The sequence below is a fragment of the Rhagoletis zephyria genome, unplaced genomic scaffold (genome assembly GCF_001687245.7).
Source record: "Rhagoletis zephyria isolate East Lansing unplaced genomic scaffold, Rhagoletis_zephyria_1.1 Rzeph_scaffold_00565, whole genome shotgun sequence".
In the NCBI taxonomy this organism is placed as follows: Eukaryota; Metazoa; Arthropoda; class Insecta; order Diptera; family Tephritidae; genus Rhagoletis; species Rhagoletis zephyria.
Genome location: NW_016157649.1, coordinates 66,109 through 86,996, shown reverse-complemented (window position 1 = coordinate 86,996; position 20,888 = coordinate 66,109). Strand labels below are relative to the sequence as shown.

General features: G+C 35.7%; 1 protein-coding gene across 1 annotated transcript in view; it reads right to left on the bottom strand.

The window, feature by feature from the left end:
* Positions 1 to 6,931: 6,931 nt before the first annotated feature.
* The window catches only part of LOC108360404 (transcription factor VBP), a gene marked incomplete at its 5' end in the record, with an annotated part of 40,805 nt that continues 26,848 nt past the window's right edge, over positions 6,932 to 20,888 (bottom strand). The window contains one exon of the mRNA XM_017612665.1: positions 6,932 to 8,259. Coding sequence (XP_017468154.1) covers positions 7,496 to 8,259 — 764 coding nt within the window. The remainder of the gene's footprint in view (positions 8,260 to 20,888) is intronic.

Below are 20,888 nucleotides of genomic sequence, written 5' to 3'. Positions count from 1 at the left end.
AATATATTAAGGAACTTTTTATTTAGTGAAAAAGTGAAAGTATGAAACTAAAGACAACAACCAAACTTCATTTGAAAAACCTTCAACTGGAGTTATTATAGACAAATAATAAAAACGGCATCGAACTTTTTACTCTGAATTTTAAAGATCTTTTTGGGTATGCAGTTTTATAGCCCATGGAATTCTAGTATACCCGAAAATGTGCACCTAAAAATTCCCGTTGATTTTTAAAAATTCGTTTGTCGCCGCTCATTTGTGTTCTGTTGAAAGCCTGGTGTGAACGGCCTTTCAACTAACTAACTTTTTTTCGATTTGCAAGCTTAGATATTTTCCATTTTTCGTAAAAGACGGATACAAACAAATTTGAAGAGAATTTAATTTCCCCAGAGACCCAAAATAATTATTATCCTAATATTAGAGATCAAAAACGTCGCCTTGTTTTAAGCAAATCTTTTTGTCTTTGTATAATAATTATTTACGAGAAATATTATTTTTTCTGTAGTCGGCCGCTGTGGTGTAGTGGTAAGCAGTGCGCGCTTTCACACATCAGCACCTGGGTTCAAGCCCTGGTCAAAGCAACATCCCAAAAAATACAGAAAACGGTTTTTTCTTAACAGCGGTCGTCCCTCGGCAGGCAATGGCAAACCTCCTTCTGCCATGAAAAACAACTTCTCATAAAAATACAATCGCCGTTCGGAGTCGGCGTAAAACTGTGGTCCCTCCGCTTTGTGTGACAACATCAAGGCGCACTCCACAAGTTGGAGGAGAAGCTCGGCCAAACACTAACATATGTGTAAGCGCCAATCTATTATTATTATATTTTTCTGTCTCATGGGATGATTATTTTCATTTACGTCTTCTCATAATAATGATGTGGAACTTTTATTTTTTTTCATCGCGCGGGACGTTTATTTCAAGACGGAAAGGATTTACGTCTTGTCATAATAATTATGTGGAACTTTTATTATTTTCATCCCGTGGGACATTTATTTTAAGACGGAAATGATTTACTTCCTTTCATAATAATTATATGCGACTTTTATTTTTCTCGCCTCTCGTGGCGTTTATTTCAAGACGACATGATTTACGTCCCACGTTTTCTCTTAATAGAATCGGTACATGTACTGCCGATTTCACGAAATTAAACGCAAATATCTCCGAGCTCGATTATTGGAACTTAATTTGCTAACATCTGGCATATCTTTCCAATAAACTAAAACCACGTAAAAGCAAAGCAAAAAAAATCGAACGAACGATACGGATTTGATGACGAGAACAGTCGTGGCGTTAAATATTTAACGCGTCAAATCTCCGAACTCAATTAAGAAGTTTCATTCTTTTATTTATAATTATTAGGAGAAGACGTAAATCATTTCCGTCTTGAAATAAACGTCCCGAGAGACCTAAAAAATAAAAATCCCATATAATTATTATGAGAAAACGTAAATCATTTTCGTCTTTAAATAAACAAAAACAAATGCGTAGAATTTTTAAATGCCGTAGTTGTAGAGAATTTTATTCTCCATAACTTTTGTACGACTCTTAGATCACGACCGGGACCGAGCTTAACATAGCGATGTAAGGGAAGCGGCGTAAAATTCATTTCCACTTTACGTCAACCGGTACAGTGCGATGGACAAAATTCTATAGGACAACTTACAAAGATTAAGGTTTTAAAATGATCGCATAGATGTCCCCCAGTGAAAACAGTGTGCCCTTTTAAAAAATTCAACCTGGCGCATAGCGTTTCGGTTATATGGCAGCAGGTGGAATTAATAGTCACCCTGCACCGATTTCGTTGAAACTTGACATGAGCTCTAATTTTACTTGGAAATTATGAAATTTGAATAATTTAGGATAATGGTCATGCCCTCCACTCTTGTGCGTGGAAACTTAAATTTCATCAGATTTTAATGAAATTTAGTTTCTAATCTCCCTTTTATTAGAAAACTCTAAATATAAAATATGGGAAAGATGCGATAGTAACGTCTACAACTCGTAAAAATGTTGGTCCAATCATTAAATGTGATAAAATTTCGGTTAATTTTTTTTTTCTGCTTTAATAATAGATTGGTGCTTACACATATGTATGTTAGTGTTTGGCCGAGCTTCTCCTCCGATTTGTGGCGTGCGCCTTGATGTTGTCACACAAAGCGGAGGGACCTACGCCGACTCCGAGCGGCGATTGCATTTTTATTAGCTGTTTTTCATTGCAGAAATACACTCGGTGGTTTGCCATTGCCTGCCGAGGGACGATCGTTGTTAAGAAAAAACCTTTTTTCTATACATATATTTTTTGCGATGTTGCTTTGACCAGGGCTTGTACCCAGGTGCAGCGGAGTGGAAGCGCGCACTGCTTACCACTACTCCACAGTGACCCTTCAGAAAAGCAAAGGTTATTCTTAGAAATTATGATTAGATTATTATTAGATTATGCTTTACAACTTTTGTGCCACCGGAGAACTCAACACTAAAATTCTCTACAACTGCCGCATTTGAATATGCTACGCATTTTCAAAAGAAATTGTTGAAAAATGGCGAAAATCGTGACAATGTAAACATTTTTGGCACTTTTTGCTAATTATTTAAAATACATTTTTTTTTTAAAGCTTTTATATAGAAAATATGGAAAATTAAATTCTCTACAAATTTGTATACAACCGGGTTTTACGAAAAATGCAAAATAAGCTTGCAAATCACAAAAAACAAAAAAAAAAACATAATACAAGATGGCGTAATGTTCCCCTATGAAATTTAGGGACAAGACTGTGGATCCATGATCTACTTGTAAACTGTATCAAAAGTTCGCTACTAAACAATTTTTTTCTTCGTACCAATTTGATTTAAAATTACTGGGCTAAAATTTAACTTCTGAAATCCTAGAAAATTGTTTAAAAGTTGGGGATGTTTAAAAATCTTGGAGCCGTTTTTGACATCGGGACAAAATCAAGTGCTATTACAACATATTAAATTTCCCACTGACACGGTTTTTTTTTTTACCAAAGCAACATTTATAGGGGAGTCTTGCTTTATAGTAGGGATGCAAATCAAAAAAAACATCGATGTTTTTTTCGATTCGATACATCGAAATATAGCATCGATATCGTATGAAAACATCGATATTTTCGATGCATCGAATGAAAATATTAACAGTTTATTTCAATTAAAAATATACAACAAGAGAATTAAACAATCGTAACTTCGATAAGTCTATAACTCACAGTGAAGTGTGTTAATTGATTTAAAGAGTTATTAATCCCAGTTTTTTCTGTTATTTTGAAAGCCTTCGACAAGATTTTCGGAAGGTACGGAAGTGGCGACAATTGTTAAATGTTTATAAGCATAATGAAGTAATAGTGCGATTCATAAAACGTCGCAAATNACAGTTTATTTCAATTAAAAATATACAACAAGAGAATTAAACAATCGTAATTTCGATAAGTCTATAACTCACAGTGAAGTGTGTTAATTGATTTAAAGAGTTATTAATCCCAGTTTTTTCTGTTATTTTGAAAGCCTTCGACAAAATTTTCGGAAGGTACGGAAGTGGCGACAATTGTTAAATGTTTATAAGCATAATGAAGTAATAGTGCGATTCATAAAACGTCGCAAATTGGCATTTTTGGCGAAATGGCAATGTTGCGAACAAAGTTGTATGAACGACCTATCGCAACTCCGGATTGCAAATGTAAAATTTTTTAAAAATGCCGCGCGTTAGAGAAAAAGAAAAAGAAGAAGAGAAGGAAAGAAGAAAAGTTTTTACAATTATATTTCGAAGCGGCCCTAATTGATATACTTTTGCTTGAAGTATTTGAAGACAATAAAAAAACATGTGTTTCGCGACTTTGACTTTGCAATGATTACCAGCTCAAATACTATACAAATGTCGCAATTTTGTCACAAGAAAGTTTCCATACAAAATCAGCAGAAATAAGCTTACATAAAACTGGCTGGCACACTTTATATTATTTCACTATGTTGGTAAGCTATGTGAAACATTTTGGAAATTGCTGTTTAAAATCTGTCCAAATTTCCAAATGGTTTTCAATTAATATCATATTGTAGATTGTTTTTTGGCACTAAACGCTTCTACTAAAAAAGTAGAAATTTATTAGTGCAATAACATTTTGGATAATATTAATATAATGTATATATATTCTAATAGCGCATAAATAGTGAAAATCCACATTTAGAATAGTTGCTAAAGCGAAGAGTTTGGAAGCATACAAAATATTTTTAGTATGTACAGTGTACATTGGACACAAAAGTCGTTGCATCGAAAAAAATACATCGATATATCCATGTATATCGAAAGGTCCAAAACATCGGTTTTATTCGATACATCGAATAGCAAACATCGATGTTTCCGATGCATCGATGTTTTTTTTGCATCCCTATTTTATAGTTTAACAAAAAAATCTCTCCATACAACTAAGGCGCTGTCTAATGTACTGTAATGTAATCTAATGTCATGTAATGTAATGTATAAAAAGGTATGCATTAAAGCGTTCGAAAACTAATGCAATAAAGTAGACTACAATTTTGGAAAGTAATTTATAATATAAAGATTACTACGAAAAATAAAGCGGGAACGAAAAATTTTGTTGTTTTTCAAACAAATACTTTTATAAAATTTGCCTTTTTACCAAACAATTTTTTTTTTTACCAAATTTGGTAATAATTTACAAAGTGGCAACCCTGTATGTAACTAAATAAATAAATTAAGTGTTTTATTTGGAGGGGAGCTCGGAGCAAAATAAAATACCGGAACAGGGCTAGAGCGGATCGATGTAGAAAAACCTTTGCTCTAAAGCCCTGCGCGGAAACGATGACATTATTTTCATAAAACCCCACAAACGGTTCCTACGAATTTGAAACTACATACATGAGTGCAATGAGGTTTATTTTTAACAATAACATTTTTATCATAAATATATGGTATATTCTTCCTCTACCACTAAAAATGAAAAGACGAATATGTAAAATTCCCAAAAAGTCAAGCTTTCCAAAGCTAAGAGGCAAATTTCAATGTCAACATGGTTTTTTTTTTAATTGGCAACCCCGATTTTTTCAGCTCGAATTCGGAAAGTTTGATTTTTTGTATGAATTTTACATATTTTAAGAAATTGCTTAAGATTAACTAATCATAGTTGGGTGAAAAAATATTGACCTTGGGTGTTATATAGACCCCTCATATGATATTTGATCTCAGTGTAGAGTTTTCCGGTCTGAATTCGAGATAAAAAATGGGGTTTCCAAAGTAAAGAAACCATGTTGACTTTCAGAGCACCTTGAAAATGACGCCCACGGTCGTCATTGGAAAGCTTGATTTTTTTTTTTAAGTATGTTACATATTTAAACGTTTTTTAAGATAAAAGAAGAATAGGCAGGGGGTGGTAACATTTAGGAAGAATACCCCATACGTATGTATACATGTATATTAGGGTGGCCCTTAGCTATAAAGGCAATTTCAAAAGTCAGAAATCTCGTGCTCCCAACCCCTAATTTGATTTGGGTGCCTAAACCACTGATCTGTACAAAATTTTGGATAGATTGGATCGATCTTTAAGTTTGTACATGCATTTTGTAGGTGCGTCTGAGTAACATTTAATTCAGCATAATATAAAAATCGATTTATTTTCAGTATTTTCATACACTAATAGTAATAATAATAATATGAATAACAATAATAATAATTCTTACATTAAATTAGATTTAGCTGCTGTTGGATATGTCTTACGATGTTCGGCCACAATCTGCAAAATAAATTGTTTATCACTTTAATTTTTTGTTAGAATATTGGCTCCTTTATGAGTTTGACCTATTTCTGCAACATCATTTACAACAACAATCTTCTGTAGTTTTTCTGCATTACTTTTGTAACTGGCATCACTGCTTGATGTTGAAGAGTATTTTGTCATAAAATCGGTATTTAAACAAAGTCGCTTGAAAAATGATTTTGTAGCAGGACTTATTAAAGAAGAAAACTTCATTTTAAAAAATGGCTTAAAAGCTGTGTAGTGTAGAATGTATTTTTTTACATGAAATTCCTCTCCTTCATCTGCTTCCGTTATGGCTTTTACCATACCAGCATTTACCGGTGTTGGTACGGTATTGTTGAATAAGGAAAGAGCAACTATTTCTGGGCTAAGATACCATACGTGGTTAGCAAACTTTTTGCAGAAGCTTCACTTGTTTTACGGTCAAAATTTGTATAATTAATTAATTTACGCATTAGCATAAAATCATGAAAAGGTGATTGAAATGCTCTTAGTGCCATATACTATGCTTTAACGTAAATATGGATCAGAAATGAGTTTTTTCCTTATTAGACAATTTAAATTGACCCCGAAATAGATAAATTTTTAGCGCATAAATAGCTTTCGCCATCCACTTTGCATGACTGATTGATCCCGGCACCCGAAGAGATATTCCATTTTTTGGAACACCTCAAAGAAAGATTGTCTTAAGCTCTAACAACTCACGATAATCATCTCTTTGGTGTTTCTGAGTCACAAGGTGCTGTCCCACAAACCGAAGTGTTGTATTTATCACAAACATTATCTGGNATTCCATTTTTTGGAACACCTCAAAGAAAGATTGTCTTAAGCTCTAACAATTCACGATAATCATCTCTTTGGTGTTTCTGAGTCACAAGGTGCTGTCCCACAAACCGAAGTGTTGTATTTATCACAAACATTATCTGGCAATTCGGATTGGCCAGTTGTGTAAATAGTAATAGTATTAATTTGTAATTAATTTTCATACAAAGTAATACTTAGGTAAAAGTAGGTAATAGATAATAGTAATGGTAAGTACAATTTGCAAATTTTGTAACAATATATTATAGTTGAGTTGAAAATCTAGCCTACCTTGTTCGAAATCGAACATAACCAATTTAACAGTTACCTGTACATGTGAATAGGACATTCCGCGGCACGATAAATAGACTTTCTTTTTTTTTTTTTAAAGAAGACCTGACCGAAATGTAGATTTCTTAATTTTGAAATAAATATGCAAGGGGATATGTGACTTATGAAGAATAAAGAAAAGTTAATTACTAAGTGTATAAGGGCACTGAGAAAAAGAGTTTAGTTACAACTAAAAATGTTTCTCTCAACACGTGATTTGGGTATAGTTACACGATTTGGTTACAGTTACCAAATCTTGTGTTGAGAGAAATATATTTCGCTGCCTTTTTTCTGAGTGCAGTAATAAAAAATTGTATGGCATTAGATGATGATCTTACGTACCTACTTAATATATCTGAAAACTTCAAGGTCGATGAGGGTCGTCAAAAACTTGTTCGATCCTTCCAAAATTTTGCACATATGTACAATTTTTTAGCTATGCAAACAAAATTAGAGATTGGGAGCTAAACATTTTTTTACTTTTAAAAATAAGGGCCACACTAATGTATATGTATATGTACAAACTATGTACATGTACATATATATTATTTACAATTTCACAGACATATATACCATTTACGGCTTTATAACGCGATTAGTCCTCTGGTATTTGTTCCTAAAATAGGTGTCGCTGTCCCTGTTGTATTTGAACTAATCAAACGGCGAATAGTTTGCAATTCGTCGCGCAATGCCATGACTTGAGCACGTAAGATCGAATTTTCTTGTTCAAGTACTGCTGCCCTGAATGCAATGCGATCTTCTCGTATTTTTCTCGCATCGCGGGATTTTTTTGCCGCCTCATTGTTGCGTTTACGCCGTTCATAATATTTCTCATCTTTTTGATCTTCGGGAATAGGTCGCTTTTCTCCGCGTGAGCGTCTATGTAAGAAAGCGGGAAACACACCGACTCTATTTAGCTCCATGAGAGGAAAATCTGCGATGTTGAGAGAATGGTTGGTCGGCGAAATGTACTCAAAAGCAGGTAATGTGGACTTGTTAGTTGGAAAAGAGGTACCGTTTATGGGTGTCATACCCAGTGTTGTGGGTAATTGAATTGGGAGCGTCGCATTGTTGACTGGTATTGTGGTTTTCGTAGTAATTACAGACGATTCGTTTTCAATTGTGGATTTCAAAAGCAAAGATTGTGTCTTCGCATTTTGTTCATTACCATCGAATTTATCAATATGCGTTTCTACATCAAGTGAATCCGTGGTATCAGCCACCGATAGTGGTTCGCTTATATCCAATAACGGGGACTTTGGTGGAATAGAGGAAGAGTTCTCCCCACTGTGAGTAATAGCTAAAGGTTCGTTAATATCCTTTGTTATGTTGTAGTGGTTGTGAACATCTGTAAAGGTAATAAAAAATATTAATTAGTGTAATTACCGGAACCAAACAAGTAAGCAAGAAAAAAGCTATTTCAAGCGCTTAGATAAGAACGTAAACATTGGTAAATATGCTTGCAAATATGCTCGAAAAACAACAAAAAACCTTAGTACAATTTAAGGATTTCATTTTCATTCCATTTATATCTAGGTTTGAAAAATTGCAATGGACAATCAAGTGTTTCTTGATGTTCTCTAGGGTTTGAAATTGCTTGCATTTCCAATTGCTTAGCTGCGACTACCAAAAATCAATCAGCGAAAGGAAACAGCAAAAGCGAAAAAGAGATATGAAATAATTTGCTTTTGCTCAAGGCATAACCAAGTTGTATTAAAAAAGGTGTGATTGACAACTCAGGTAGGCTCTCTTTAAGGTACTATTATGCCATAAGATATAAACAAGCGATTCAAAATTCATAAACAAATTTTTCAATTTGACTTTATAGGATGGTTCTTCCGGGAGCAATGTCAAATTCAATCCCACTTTGTTGAATACACTTTTGGCATAACAAGGTAGAAGTGATTTCGACATTTCTCTCTTTTGAACTGCAACTGAAAGGTCAACTCTTAACCCAAGGCGAATTTATATAAGGTGGTGTTGTAGCGTTCGATTGTCAAAATTTTATATTTTGCTAGTGAGTGAGTGAAAACGTGAGAGTGTTTGCATTTTCTGTCGCCCTCTTTCATTCGGAGAGGAATAGCTGAAATTTGACAATCACCAGCTAAAAGCAAAAACAAAATACAAGTAATTGTTGTATTTGTTGAATCGATACCACCTTATATGAATTCGCCTAGTATTAACCCTATACCATCGTACAGTTTCCTAAGTAAAAACACTATCAGCTGATTGCCGAAAAATGTCTACAGCTGAGATCACCTGTTTTTTGGCATTTGCTCTTATACTTTACAATTTCTTTCATTGCTATTACAATTTCTTCCATTTCTATTACAATTTATTCAAAATAGCTGACTTCCAAAACGTATCAATACAATAGGGGTCTTCCCTTAAACTCGTAAAAGCCTCGTAAACCTCGTAAATTTACGAGCCTCGTAAAAGAACTGTCAAAATTTGTATCTGTCAAAATTTGTATCGAGCTCTATTTACGAGCCCCCGTGAATTTACGAGGCAAATTTGATGCGCAAACGACACGTTAACTTCAGAGTTGCAGAGGGACCGACATTTTTATACTAAAATGTAAGATAAAATTATTAATAATTAAAATTATTATTAAAAAATGNAAATTTGATGCGCAAACGACACGTTAACTTCAGAGTTGCAGAGGGACCGAAATTTTTATACTAAAATGTAAGATAAAATTATTAATAATTAAAATTATTATTAAAAAATGAAAAAAAAAATACGTGAATAAATGACTGAACTTCATCCACTAACTGCATTGACTTAGATTTTCTGCTAATTTAAGGCTTTTTAATGTATTTTAGCCACGAGTGATAGAGACAATATGGCGGGATGTTATGGAAAATACTACGAAACAAAAAGTGCTTCATCCTGGTTGATCTGCCAAAGAGTCATTTTACGCACCTGATTATGCAAAAATGTGAAAATTTGCGGAAGAAAAAATTTTAACCTTTTAATCAGCATCTCTAAAAATTAAAAATTTAGTAAAATAAAGTGCAAATTTAAAGTAACTAGAACATTCGGTGGATTTTCGATTATATTAATATTGACAGTGTTCCGCATTTTTTCCATATACAAAAAATTGTCGAACATACTTTATATGGAAAAAATGCGTAACACCGTCATACAAAAAAACCCAAAATCAACGGTAAGACCTGCTGCTTCAAATTTGCACCATATTATACTAAAATTGAATAGACTATAAAACTGGATACCATAATGTTGGCGAAATTTCGCAGAATTTTCATAATTTTTGATGTATGTAAAATAATAGCCGTTTTCGTTGTTCGGAGTTAACTCAAAAACTACTGCATAGATTTCAGTCAAATTTTCAGAAGTTATACCTTGCTTATATGGTCCTATTATAGGCTACCAGAAAACTCGCTAGGTGGCGCTCCTATTATAGGCTACCAGAAAACTCGCTGGGGTCGAGTTATTTATAAAAGTCGTATTTATATACCGATTTCGTTCAAATTCAAAACGTGTGCTACCTCCATGATGAGAAATACGAATGCAAAAAATAGACCCGCTACGTGGCGCCGGAGTCCAGTTATTTATAAAAGTCGTATTTATGAACCGATTTCGTTGAAAGTTCAAGTATAAGCTACTTGCATGATGAAAAAAGCATTTGCAAAAAATGGACCCGATAAAAGCCCCATTTATGAACCGATTTTGTTAATGCAAATGATGATTTTTTTCATTCTAAACATATATGTGCACACATATATAAAATGATAGCCGTTTTCGTTGTTCGGACTAATCTCAAAAACCAGTGAAATGGTCGGAGGTTATGCCTTGCATATACACATTCCTATTGTAGTAGCGTTGTATAGGCTAGCTTAAGTAATAGATTAATAAATCATGTAAGTCATTGTAATAGTGTAATAGTCCCTTTAGCATATTTTTAGTACACGAATAGTGTAACTAGACCTTAAGATATAGTTATAAGACACCATCTTGTGAAAAGAAAAGAATAAAAGAGGACATTCCAATTTGAGCAGCGAAAGGAGAAGGTGTTTTATTTAAAACCCGGCTACCACTTTATTAACTTAAACCTGTACATTTCATCAGAAGTGGTCACAGAACCCTTCCAACGTAAAGCTTTTAAAATTTCAATATGAATCGGGAAACAATTAACGCGGAGAAGTACTCGCTACTTCAATTAAAAGCGTGGTGCACGGCAGTGGGGCTCAACGCTAGTGGAGCAAAAGCGTCGCTGGCTGCACGACTTAGCGAGCTGTCGGCAGAAGCACGGGGCTTGTGTCCAGGAGCCATTGACGTGCCTGGAGGTGATAGTGTGCCAGAAAAACGCGGCGCGAATGCTACGGTGCCACCAAATATCGATGGAGGCAATGGTACAGCCAAAGAAAAAAATAACGGCGAAGGTACTGGCAATGGTGCGAATAGCGGCGATGGACCAAACAACGGCAACGACGCGAATAACGGCGAGGGATCAACCAATGACAAAGGTGCGAATAACGGCGATGGTGAGCGTGGCAACGATGGAGCGAATAACGACGATGATGGCGATTTTACAAATGATAGCAACGGCGCGAATAACGATGGTGCGTCTAACAACGATGGTGCGTCTAACAACGATGGTACGTCTAACAACGATGGTGCGTCTAACAACGATGGTGCGTCTAACAACGATGGTGCGCATAACAACGACGGTGCGTATAGCAACGACGGTGCGATTAGAGGCAGTGGCGTAGAGCGGCGCGAATTTTCGCAAGAAATTGTTAGCGTGACAAGTGAGCTAGGGTGCGGCCCAAGTAACACCCGTGAATTCGATGGTACGAAAATAAGTCTATTAGAAAAGGAGATAGAGTTGCTTAAACTAAAATTAGAGTTACAACAAGGCGGAGCGAAATTGACGGTCGCAACAGACAACGCTAAGCCTGGTTTGGAGACTATAAAAGAGCTTATGGCCGACTATGACGGAAGCGAGGATTTTGACATGTGGCGGTCTCAGTTGCTCCATTTTCAGCGAGTTTTACAAGTCAGCGATGAGGCGTTAAGTTTAGTCGTACGGCTCAAAATGAAAGGCGAAGCCCTGATGTGGTACAACTCCAACAAGATGTTTATGCGCACTGTTGGCGAAATCCTCGCAGAAATGGAGGCAATATTCGCAAAGAAAGACAACTTGCTCAATGTACGTAGAAAATTTGAAAGGCGAATTTGGAAGTTTGGTGAACAGTTCAGTAGCTACGCTAACGAGAAACGGCTGTTAAGCGCTGGCCTCAACCTATGCGACGAAGAATTTGTTGAATACCTCGTAGACGGCATTCCTCATAAACAATTGCAGATACAAGCCAAGCTTCAGAATTTTAAAAGTGCTGGTGAGGTGACTAGAGCATTTCGGACTGTCGAGTTGCCGCGACGAGCCGCACCAAAAACGAATTTACAAAGTGGTGAAGAGCGGCTAAGGTGCTACAACTGCAATTGCTCCGGCCACATCGCAAAAGAGTGCAGCAAGCCTAAGCGCGAATACGGGACGTGCTTTGCGTGTGGCGAACGCGGACATTTTGCGGCGAGCTGCAAAAACTACAAGAAGTCGACATCCAGTAGCAATTTTAATGCCTAGTCGATTCGGGGAGCCCAATAAGCTCACGTATATATATGCTGAGCAGAATCAGGTGATTCTATTCATCAGGATGGCCGAGCTGTAGTAGCGTTGTATAGGCTAGCTTAAGTAATAGATTAATAAATCATGTAAGTCATTGTAATAGTGTAATAGTCCCTTTAGCATATTTTTAGTACACGAATAGTGTAACTAGACCTTAAGATATAGTTATAAGACACCATCTTGTGAAAAGAAAAGAATAAAAGAGGACATTCCAATTTGAGCAGCGAAAGGAGAAGGTGTTTTATTTAAAACCCGGCTACCACTTTATTAACTTAAACCTGTACATTTCACTATTTTAGCCCATTAGACAACACGCTGGTGGCGCTGGAGTAGAGTTACTTATAAAAGTTGTATTTACTAATCGATTTCGTTCAAATTCGCAAAGTGAGCTATCTGTGTGAAGAACNTTTAAAACCCGGCTACCACTTTATTAACTTAAACCTGTACATTTCACTATTTTAGCCCATTAGACAACACGCTGGTGGCGCTGGAGTAGAGTTACTTATAAAAGTTGTATTTACTAATCGATTTCGTTCAAATTCGCAAAGTGAGCTATCTGTGTGAAGAACAATTCGTTTCCTAAAAATGACCCCGCTATATTTTATAAAATCTGATTGAAATTCATAATGCTTATTAATTTCATGACAAGCAGTGGTTTTGCAGAAAAGGGACCTAATGGATTGCGCTGCAGCCGAAATATATAGAAACCCACACGGGGTTTGATCTGCTTTGGCCCTATATGCATCTTAGACAAATTTACTTTTCATATGGCTAAATGGAGGATTCGTTTAAGTGTGTTGTCTGACGCCCTCATACACCTTAAATGCGATCTTGCACCTACCTCCGATTGACGAAATTGCTCGGGGCGGCCATTAGTATAGCAGTAAGACTCAAAGAAACCAGTTCATAAATATTAAGGAAAATTGTAAGAGTGGCAAATTGACAAGGAAAGATTCGACCACATCCGTAAAAAAAGGAACACGGTAGATATATCAATGGCTTCATTTGAAGGATATTTAAGAGATCACACGACTAATTTAGTCAATTTAAGGGAAAACTTTTCATTCTCGGCCCTCCTATAACTCCTATAACTGAAAACGCTCATCTGTGCTCTTTAGTTTCCTTATAAGGACTTTTATTGGCTTACATGGTACATCGGAGCAATGTTGAAGTTGCAGGATCATAGAAGAATATTACGCCCGCTTGGCAGAGATCTCACAGGTAGAAATAAGACCATCGGTAAAACTCATGACATCGAAAGGGATTAGTATTCCATATGGTATCACAGCGCTACTATTCTTGGCCTATGTATGAGGAGGATTCTGCTCTTTATTCGTTTCATTTTAAACTAAAAATAACAAATAACAAAATAAAGCAAAACTCTCTTGGAAGACAATAGGTTTGTTCCACACGCTTTCCGGACTGTTTCGGTAATTAGAGCGTAAAAATAAGTTGCTCTCTCACAAGTGTCAAAAATGTCTCAACCCGTGCCAAAAGTGCCCAGATCGTGAGGAACGCAAAAACTTACTTTTTGTGTCCGGAATCAAAAAATCAGTTCAAAACAATGATTTTTATATGTATTTATCTTATATAGCTAATATGTACCTACATTTCTGAACCTTAANAATTCATAATGCTTATTAATTTCATGACAAGCAGTGGTTTTGCAGAAAAGGGACCTAATGGATTGCGCTGCAGCCGAAATATATAGAAACCCACACGGGGTTTGATCTGCTTTGGCCCTATATGCATCTTAGACAAATTTACTTTTCATATGGCTAAATGGAGGATTCGTTTAAGTGTGTTGTCTGACGCCCTCATACACCTTAAATGCGATCTTGCACCTACCTCCGATTGACGAAATTGCTCGGGGCGGCCATTAGTATAGCAGTAAGACTCAAAGAAACCAGTTCATAAATATTAAGGAAAATTGTAAGAGTGGCAAATTGACAAGGAAAGATTCGACCACATCCGTAAAAAAAGGAACACGGTAGATATATCAATGGCTTCATTTGAAGGATATTTAAGAGATCACACGACTAATTTAGTCAATTTAAGGGAAAACTTTTCATTCTCGGCCCTCCTATAACTCCTATAACTGAAAACGCTCATCTGTGCTCTTTAGTTTCCTTATAAGGACTTTTATTGGCTTACATGGTACATCGGAGCAATGTTGAAGTTGCAGGATCATAGAAGAATATTACGCCCGCTTGGCAGAGATCTCACAGGTAGAAATAAGACCATCGGTAAAACTCATGACATCGAAAGGGATTAGTATTCCATATGGTATCACAGCGCTACTATTCTTGGCCTATGTATGAGGAGGATTCTGCTCTTTATTCGTTTCATTTTAAACTAAAAATAACAAATAACAAAATAAAGCAAAACTCTCTTGGAAGACAATAGGTTTGTTCCACACGCTTTCCGGACTGTTTCGGTAATTAGAGCGTAAAAATAAGTTGCTCTCTCACAAGTGTCAAAAATGTCTCAACCCGTGCCAAAAGTGCCCAGATCGTGAGGAACGCAAAAACTTACTTTTTGTGTCCGGAATCAAAAAATCAGTTCAAAACAATGATTTTTATATGTATTTATCTTATATAGCTAATATGTACCTACATTTCTGAACCTTAATGCTATTTTCCATTTTTGTATTTTACAAAATTTGCTATCGGATGTAAACAAACAACGGCTGTTATTTCAAATTAACTTCTTGCACATTTCTACCCGGAAAATAAGTCCAGGCTGTTTCGTGCACGAAGAAGAAGACATTTAAATACGATCCAGNTAAATGGAGGATTCGTTTAAGTGTGTTGTCTGACGCCCTCATACACCTTAAATGCGATCTTGCACCTACCTCCGATTGACGAAATTGCTCGGGGCGGCCATTAGTATAGCAGTAAGACTCAAAGAAACCAGTTCATAAATATTAAGGAAAATTGTAAGAGTGGCAAATTGACAAGGAAAGATTCGACCACATCCGTAAAAAAAGGAACACGGTAGATATATCAATGGCTTCATTTGAAGGATATTTAAGAGATCACACGACTAATTTAGTCAATTTAAGGGAAAACTTTTCATTCTCGGCCCTCCTATAACTCCTATAACTGAAAACGCTCATCTGTGCTCTTTAGTTTCCTTATAAGGACTTTTATTGGCTTACATGGTACATCGGAGCAATGTTGAAGTTGCAGGATCATAGAAGAATATTACGCCCGCTTGGCAGAGATCTCACAGGTAGAAATAAGACCATCGGTAAAACTCATGACATCGAAAGGGATTAGTATTCCATATGGTATCACAGCGCTACTATTCTTGGCCTATGTATGAGGAGGATTCTGCTCTTTATTCGTTTCATTTTAAACTAAAAATAACAAATAACAAAATAAAGCAAAACTCTCTTGGAAGACAATAGGTTTGTTCCACACGCTTTCCGGACTGTTTCGGTAATTAGAGCGTAAAAATAAGTTGCTCTCTCACAAGTGTCAAAAATGTCTCAACCCGTGCCAAAAGTGCCCAGATCGTGAGGAACGCAAAAACTTACTTTTTGTGTCCGGAATCAAAAAATCAGTTCAAAACAATGATTTTTATATGTATTTATCTTATATAGCTAATATGTACCTACATTTCTGAACCTTAATGCTATTTTCCATTTTTGTATTTTACAAAATTTGCTATCGGATGTAAACAAACAACGGCTGTTATTTCAAATTAACTTCTTGCACATTTCTACCCGGAAAATAAGTCCAGGCTGTTTCGTGCACGAAGAAGAAGACATTTAAATACGATCCAGAAGTGGAAGGTATTCGCTCTCTATTACCCATTTTTCTAGCGTGAGGAACGCTTTCTGGGCTGTTTTAGGCACCCACGGGTACCCGCGGGCTCGTGTGGAACAAAGCTAATAATTGTGTCTAATTGTACTAGACATGTGCAGGTCATTAAAAACGGAACGTAATTGTTAAAAACTCAATTAAAATTAAATTAAAGGGACCGGCTTTTTCGATATAAATGAATGGCGTTTACTTTCCTCGAAATAATGTTGCCTTTTTTTCCTCAGCCCTTTCACAGCTCATTTCAATTCTCAAAATATTGCCATCCGACTAAGCAAAAGTGCAATACTTTCTACTAATATAGCCATTTTTTAGCACAAAAAGTAACCTAGTGCAAATGTTACAGTATAAGAAGGCAAACTTTTTCAATAGAAAAGAAAACGCCATAAGTGTGGAATTGATCTTTTTTGTATTCAAATAATACAAACATGACTTCTGATGTAAAGCTTAGCTACGTATAACGACGTTTCCTTTGTTAAACAAAAATAATTTCTAATCAATATACCAGTCTCTGTTTTTGAGATTTATTTAAAGAATTTACTAGTCTTTCTACTTGTGATTTATAAAAATAAAACATGTGAATTTTAGTTGAAACATTTTCTGGCAACACTGATTCAAATGTGTACCACCAAGGTTGGGAGGAGAAGAAATTCGTACACTGCAGTGAGTTGAAAAATCAAACGCAGCAATACGAATTTTATAGTAGTAGATTTTAGATTTTAGATTTTATACTAATAACAAGATATATTTTACATACAAATACGCATATAAAAAAATAACTAAATGTTGTATTGCAGAAACTGATTAAAAATATATATATCGACAAATTTATATTTTTTCAAAAATTGTAGTAATTCAAGTGGTTGTAAAAAATGCTTTTTCGTCTTGAATAAACAAAGAAATACAAAAACTACCTTTAAATCAACCCTAGGAGATTTTAAATAACCGCAGTAGAACATTCAATCTCGCTACAACGAGCAGTAGATATTATGCAACTGTAGGTAAGTCCGAACGCCGACTTGCATGCGCGTAAATTAGCAGTTTTGTAATTTACTTTTGCGTTGTCAGCGTTAGAGCTGCAAAACTATCGATAGTTGGACCTCTCGATATTTTCGATAGTTTTGGGCATCACCATTCGATAGTATCGACACTATAGGTAAGAAATGCATAATCTTAAGAGAAAAATATGAGATCCTTACTACGGCACTAATTATATTGTACATGGTAATATTAGTACAAAAAATTTGAAGGCTAGCTTTAAACGCCATTTTAGTGTTATTTCAAACGACAAAAACAATGCATATGAATTCATTTCATTTCAATAGAAAGTCAGTTGTATGTAATCAAGGTCTTCGATTTTGTCAGCCAAAAATATAAAAAAGTATAAACGCATCGGCAAAAACATAAATACAAATATTTCAACAAGTTTTAGCTAATCAGGTTTTGTTTATTTAATGTTTATTATTACTATTATTATTCGTTATCTAACAAAAACCGTGCAAGTCCATATTTCAAACGTTTCAAAAAAATTTCGAAAATTTCGAACAAGTTGCATCAAAATGTAGAGTTCTTAACTATATTTATTAGAAAAAATTCGAGTATGCACTTTTGTAGTCCGTTAAATTTTTGTATAAAGTTGATCTTAGAAGTATCGTTAATTTTTGCAAATTTTTTTGTGGAAGTTGTTGCTTATTTGCTGTTTATGAAACAAATGTCTAACATATACTATGTTTATGCGGCAGAATTCACGAATTCTTCATTTCATGAATTCAAAAATAATATTAATATTACAACAAATCCACGTAACTTTTCCAGTGTTTTAAGTTATGGTTATGCCACTGCATAGGGACACGATATCGAACGGAAAGTATCGATATGGTACTCATTTAAAGTATCGCTGTAAAAATATCGGGTACCCATTAATATCGGAATAAAAAGACTCGATATCCCAAATATCGATGCCAAAATCCAAAAAAATTTCTCAACATTGGTGTCGTATGTAGGCCGCTGTGGTGTAGTGACTAGAAGTGTGCAAACCTCCAATTGTATTTCTGTCAAGAAAACCAGCTTCTCATAAAAAAATACAATCGCCGTATCTCAACTATAGTAAAAAATTTCTTCCAAAAAATATCGCTTTAAAACTATCGAGTAAAAAATATCGGTAAAGAATGCCAAAAGTATCGATATGGTATCGTATCGTATCGAAATTCGTGTCCCTACCACAGCATGCTTTTGAGCTAAAAACTTCATAACCCTAGTAAACAGCTGTTTGTTAAACGTGCCGTTGCCGGACTTCCACTTCACGAAGGTGCCCAAATGCATGGTTAGTTTTCGTGTGTAATTGATTTCATGATATTGTGTTTTTGCAGCCAACTTTAGCCCAAATTCATGAAATGATTTCGTGAATTTGCCTACACATAAACGTAATAATAGTTTGTAGATACCTACATGCACGATCGCACAAACAATAATGAATTCTTTAAGTAGGATTTATAACTCGCATCCAATGATCGAATAAAAAAAATCGGTGAGAAAAGATTGCCTATAGTATCGCGATAGTGACCACCAATCATCGATAGTGGTGACAAATTGAAACTATTGATACTATCGATAGTTATGCAGCTCTAGTCAGCGTTCAGTTGGTCGCAAATTTTCAAAGAGAGGGGTTGTTCTTGCGAAGATAATTTTTCATTAAAAACTTGCACTGCATAGCTAATTATAGTTAGCAGCCCTGGTAGCAGCACTCTGCTCATCGTACAGTTTCATAAGTAAAAACACTATCAGCTGATTGCCAAAAAATGCCTACAGCTGAGATCACCGGTTTTTTGGCATGTGCTCTTGTCTTTTAAAATTTCTTTCATTTCTATTACAATTTCTTTTATTTCTATTACAATTTATTCAAAATACACTAACACACTGAACCAAAAGGACCAATCCACTAACCAAAAATACACCTACAGCCTGCCAAACACACACCTACAGCCTGCCAGGCAAAACGGTAAGAAGAAGAGTTGCTTTACTTATGGAACTGTACGATGACTCTGCTCTCTTATTTACGAACACATGCGCAGGGATGCCAAATCTCTTAGGGCTAATTCCATGAAATTCCTGAAAAAATTCCCTTATTTTCCATGAAATTCCCCCAAAATGTGTTTTGCATATTTACATATTTATTAAAAGCACTTCATGTTAATTTTTAACCGACTTCAAAAAAGGAGAAGGTTATCAATTCGTCGCCGATTTCTATAAGTCTTTTTTTTTAAAGAGAAGGTGGTACCTCAGAGGTGGTCCACAACTAATTTGGTTTAGATCCGATCATTCAATCACGAAGAAATTATCGGTACTCTTAAATTTTTATACGAGAATTGAAGTCGGTTTTGTTTTTTGCTTAAAAATTACTTAATTTAAATAACTTAATTAAAAAAAAAAAACAATAACAAATACCGTTAATTGTGATATACAATATAAAAAATGAACTCAATGTCTTGGTGGCGAAAACGAAGAAAATAGTGAAAAATGTCGCTATCAGTGTTGGAAGAAAATGTTGAGGCTTATAGCTAAATTCCTCGAAAAAACGATAAAGATATTATTACAAGGGCATTTTCAATAGCAATTCGTCCTCGTTAACCAAAAAAAATTTTTAATCCACAGAATTCTCTCCTTCATTTGGTACCCACATTGTTATTCTACATTCTTCTTCTTCTTATTTGGCGCTGTAACCGCCCAAGCAATTTTGGCCGAGTTCAGCAAAGCACGCCAGTCGTTTCTCTTCTGTGCCAACTGACGCCAATTAGAAACGCCAAATGAAGCCAAGTCCTCCTCCACCTGATCTCTCCATCGCAGTGGGGGCCTCCCTCTCCTCTGCTACCACCAGCGGGTTGCGAGATGAATACTTTCAGAGCTGTAAAGCTCATACAGCTCATCGTTCTATAGTCTGCAGTACTCGCCGTCGCCAACGCGTAAAGGCGCGTAAATCTTCCGCAAAGTCTTTATCTCGAATATTCCAAAAGCCGCCTCATCGAATGTTGTCAATGTCCATGCTTCTGCGCTATATACCAGCACATGCTGACTTACGGAGTGTGGTTTTCATACGTCGAGAGAGGACTTTACTCCTGAATTGCCTACTCAGTCCAAAGTAGCACTTGTTGGCTAGAGCGATTCTGCGTTGGATTTCCATGCTGACATTATTATCGGTGTTAATGTTGGTTCCCAACAAAAACGAAATTCTCTACTTTCTAGAAATTATAACTGTCAACAGTGACGTGGGTGCCAAGGCGCGAATGAGCTGACTGTTTGTTTGATGACAGGAGATACTTCGTCTTGCCTTCGTTTACCACCAGACCCATTCGCTTTACTTCCTTATCGAACCTGGAAAATGCAGAACAGACTTCGTGGTTTATGGTAAAGATGATGTCGATCTCATCGGCATAAGCCATCAATTGCACGCTCTTGTAGTAAATTGTTCCTGAGCGGTTCAGTTCTGCAGCTCTTATTATCTTC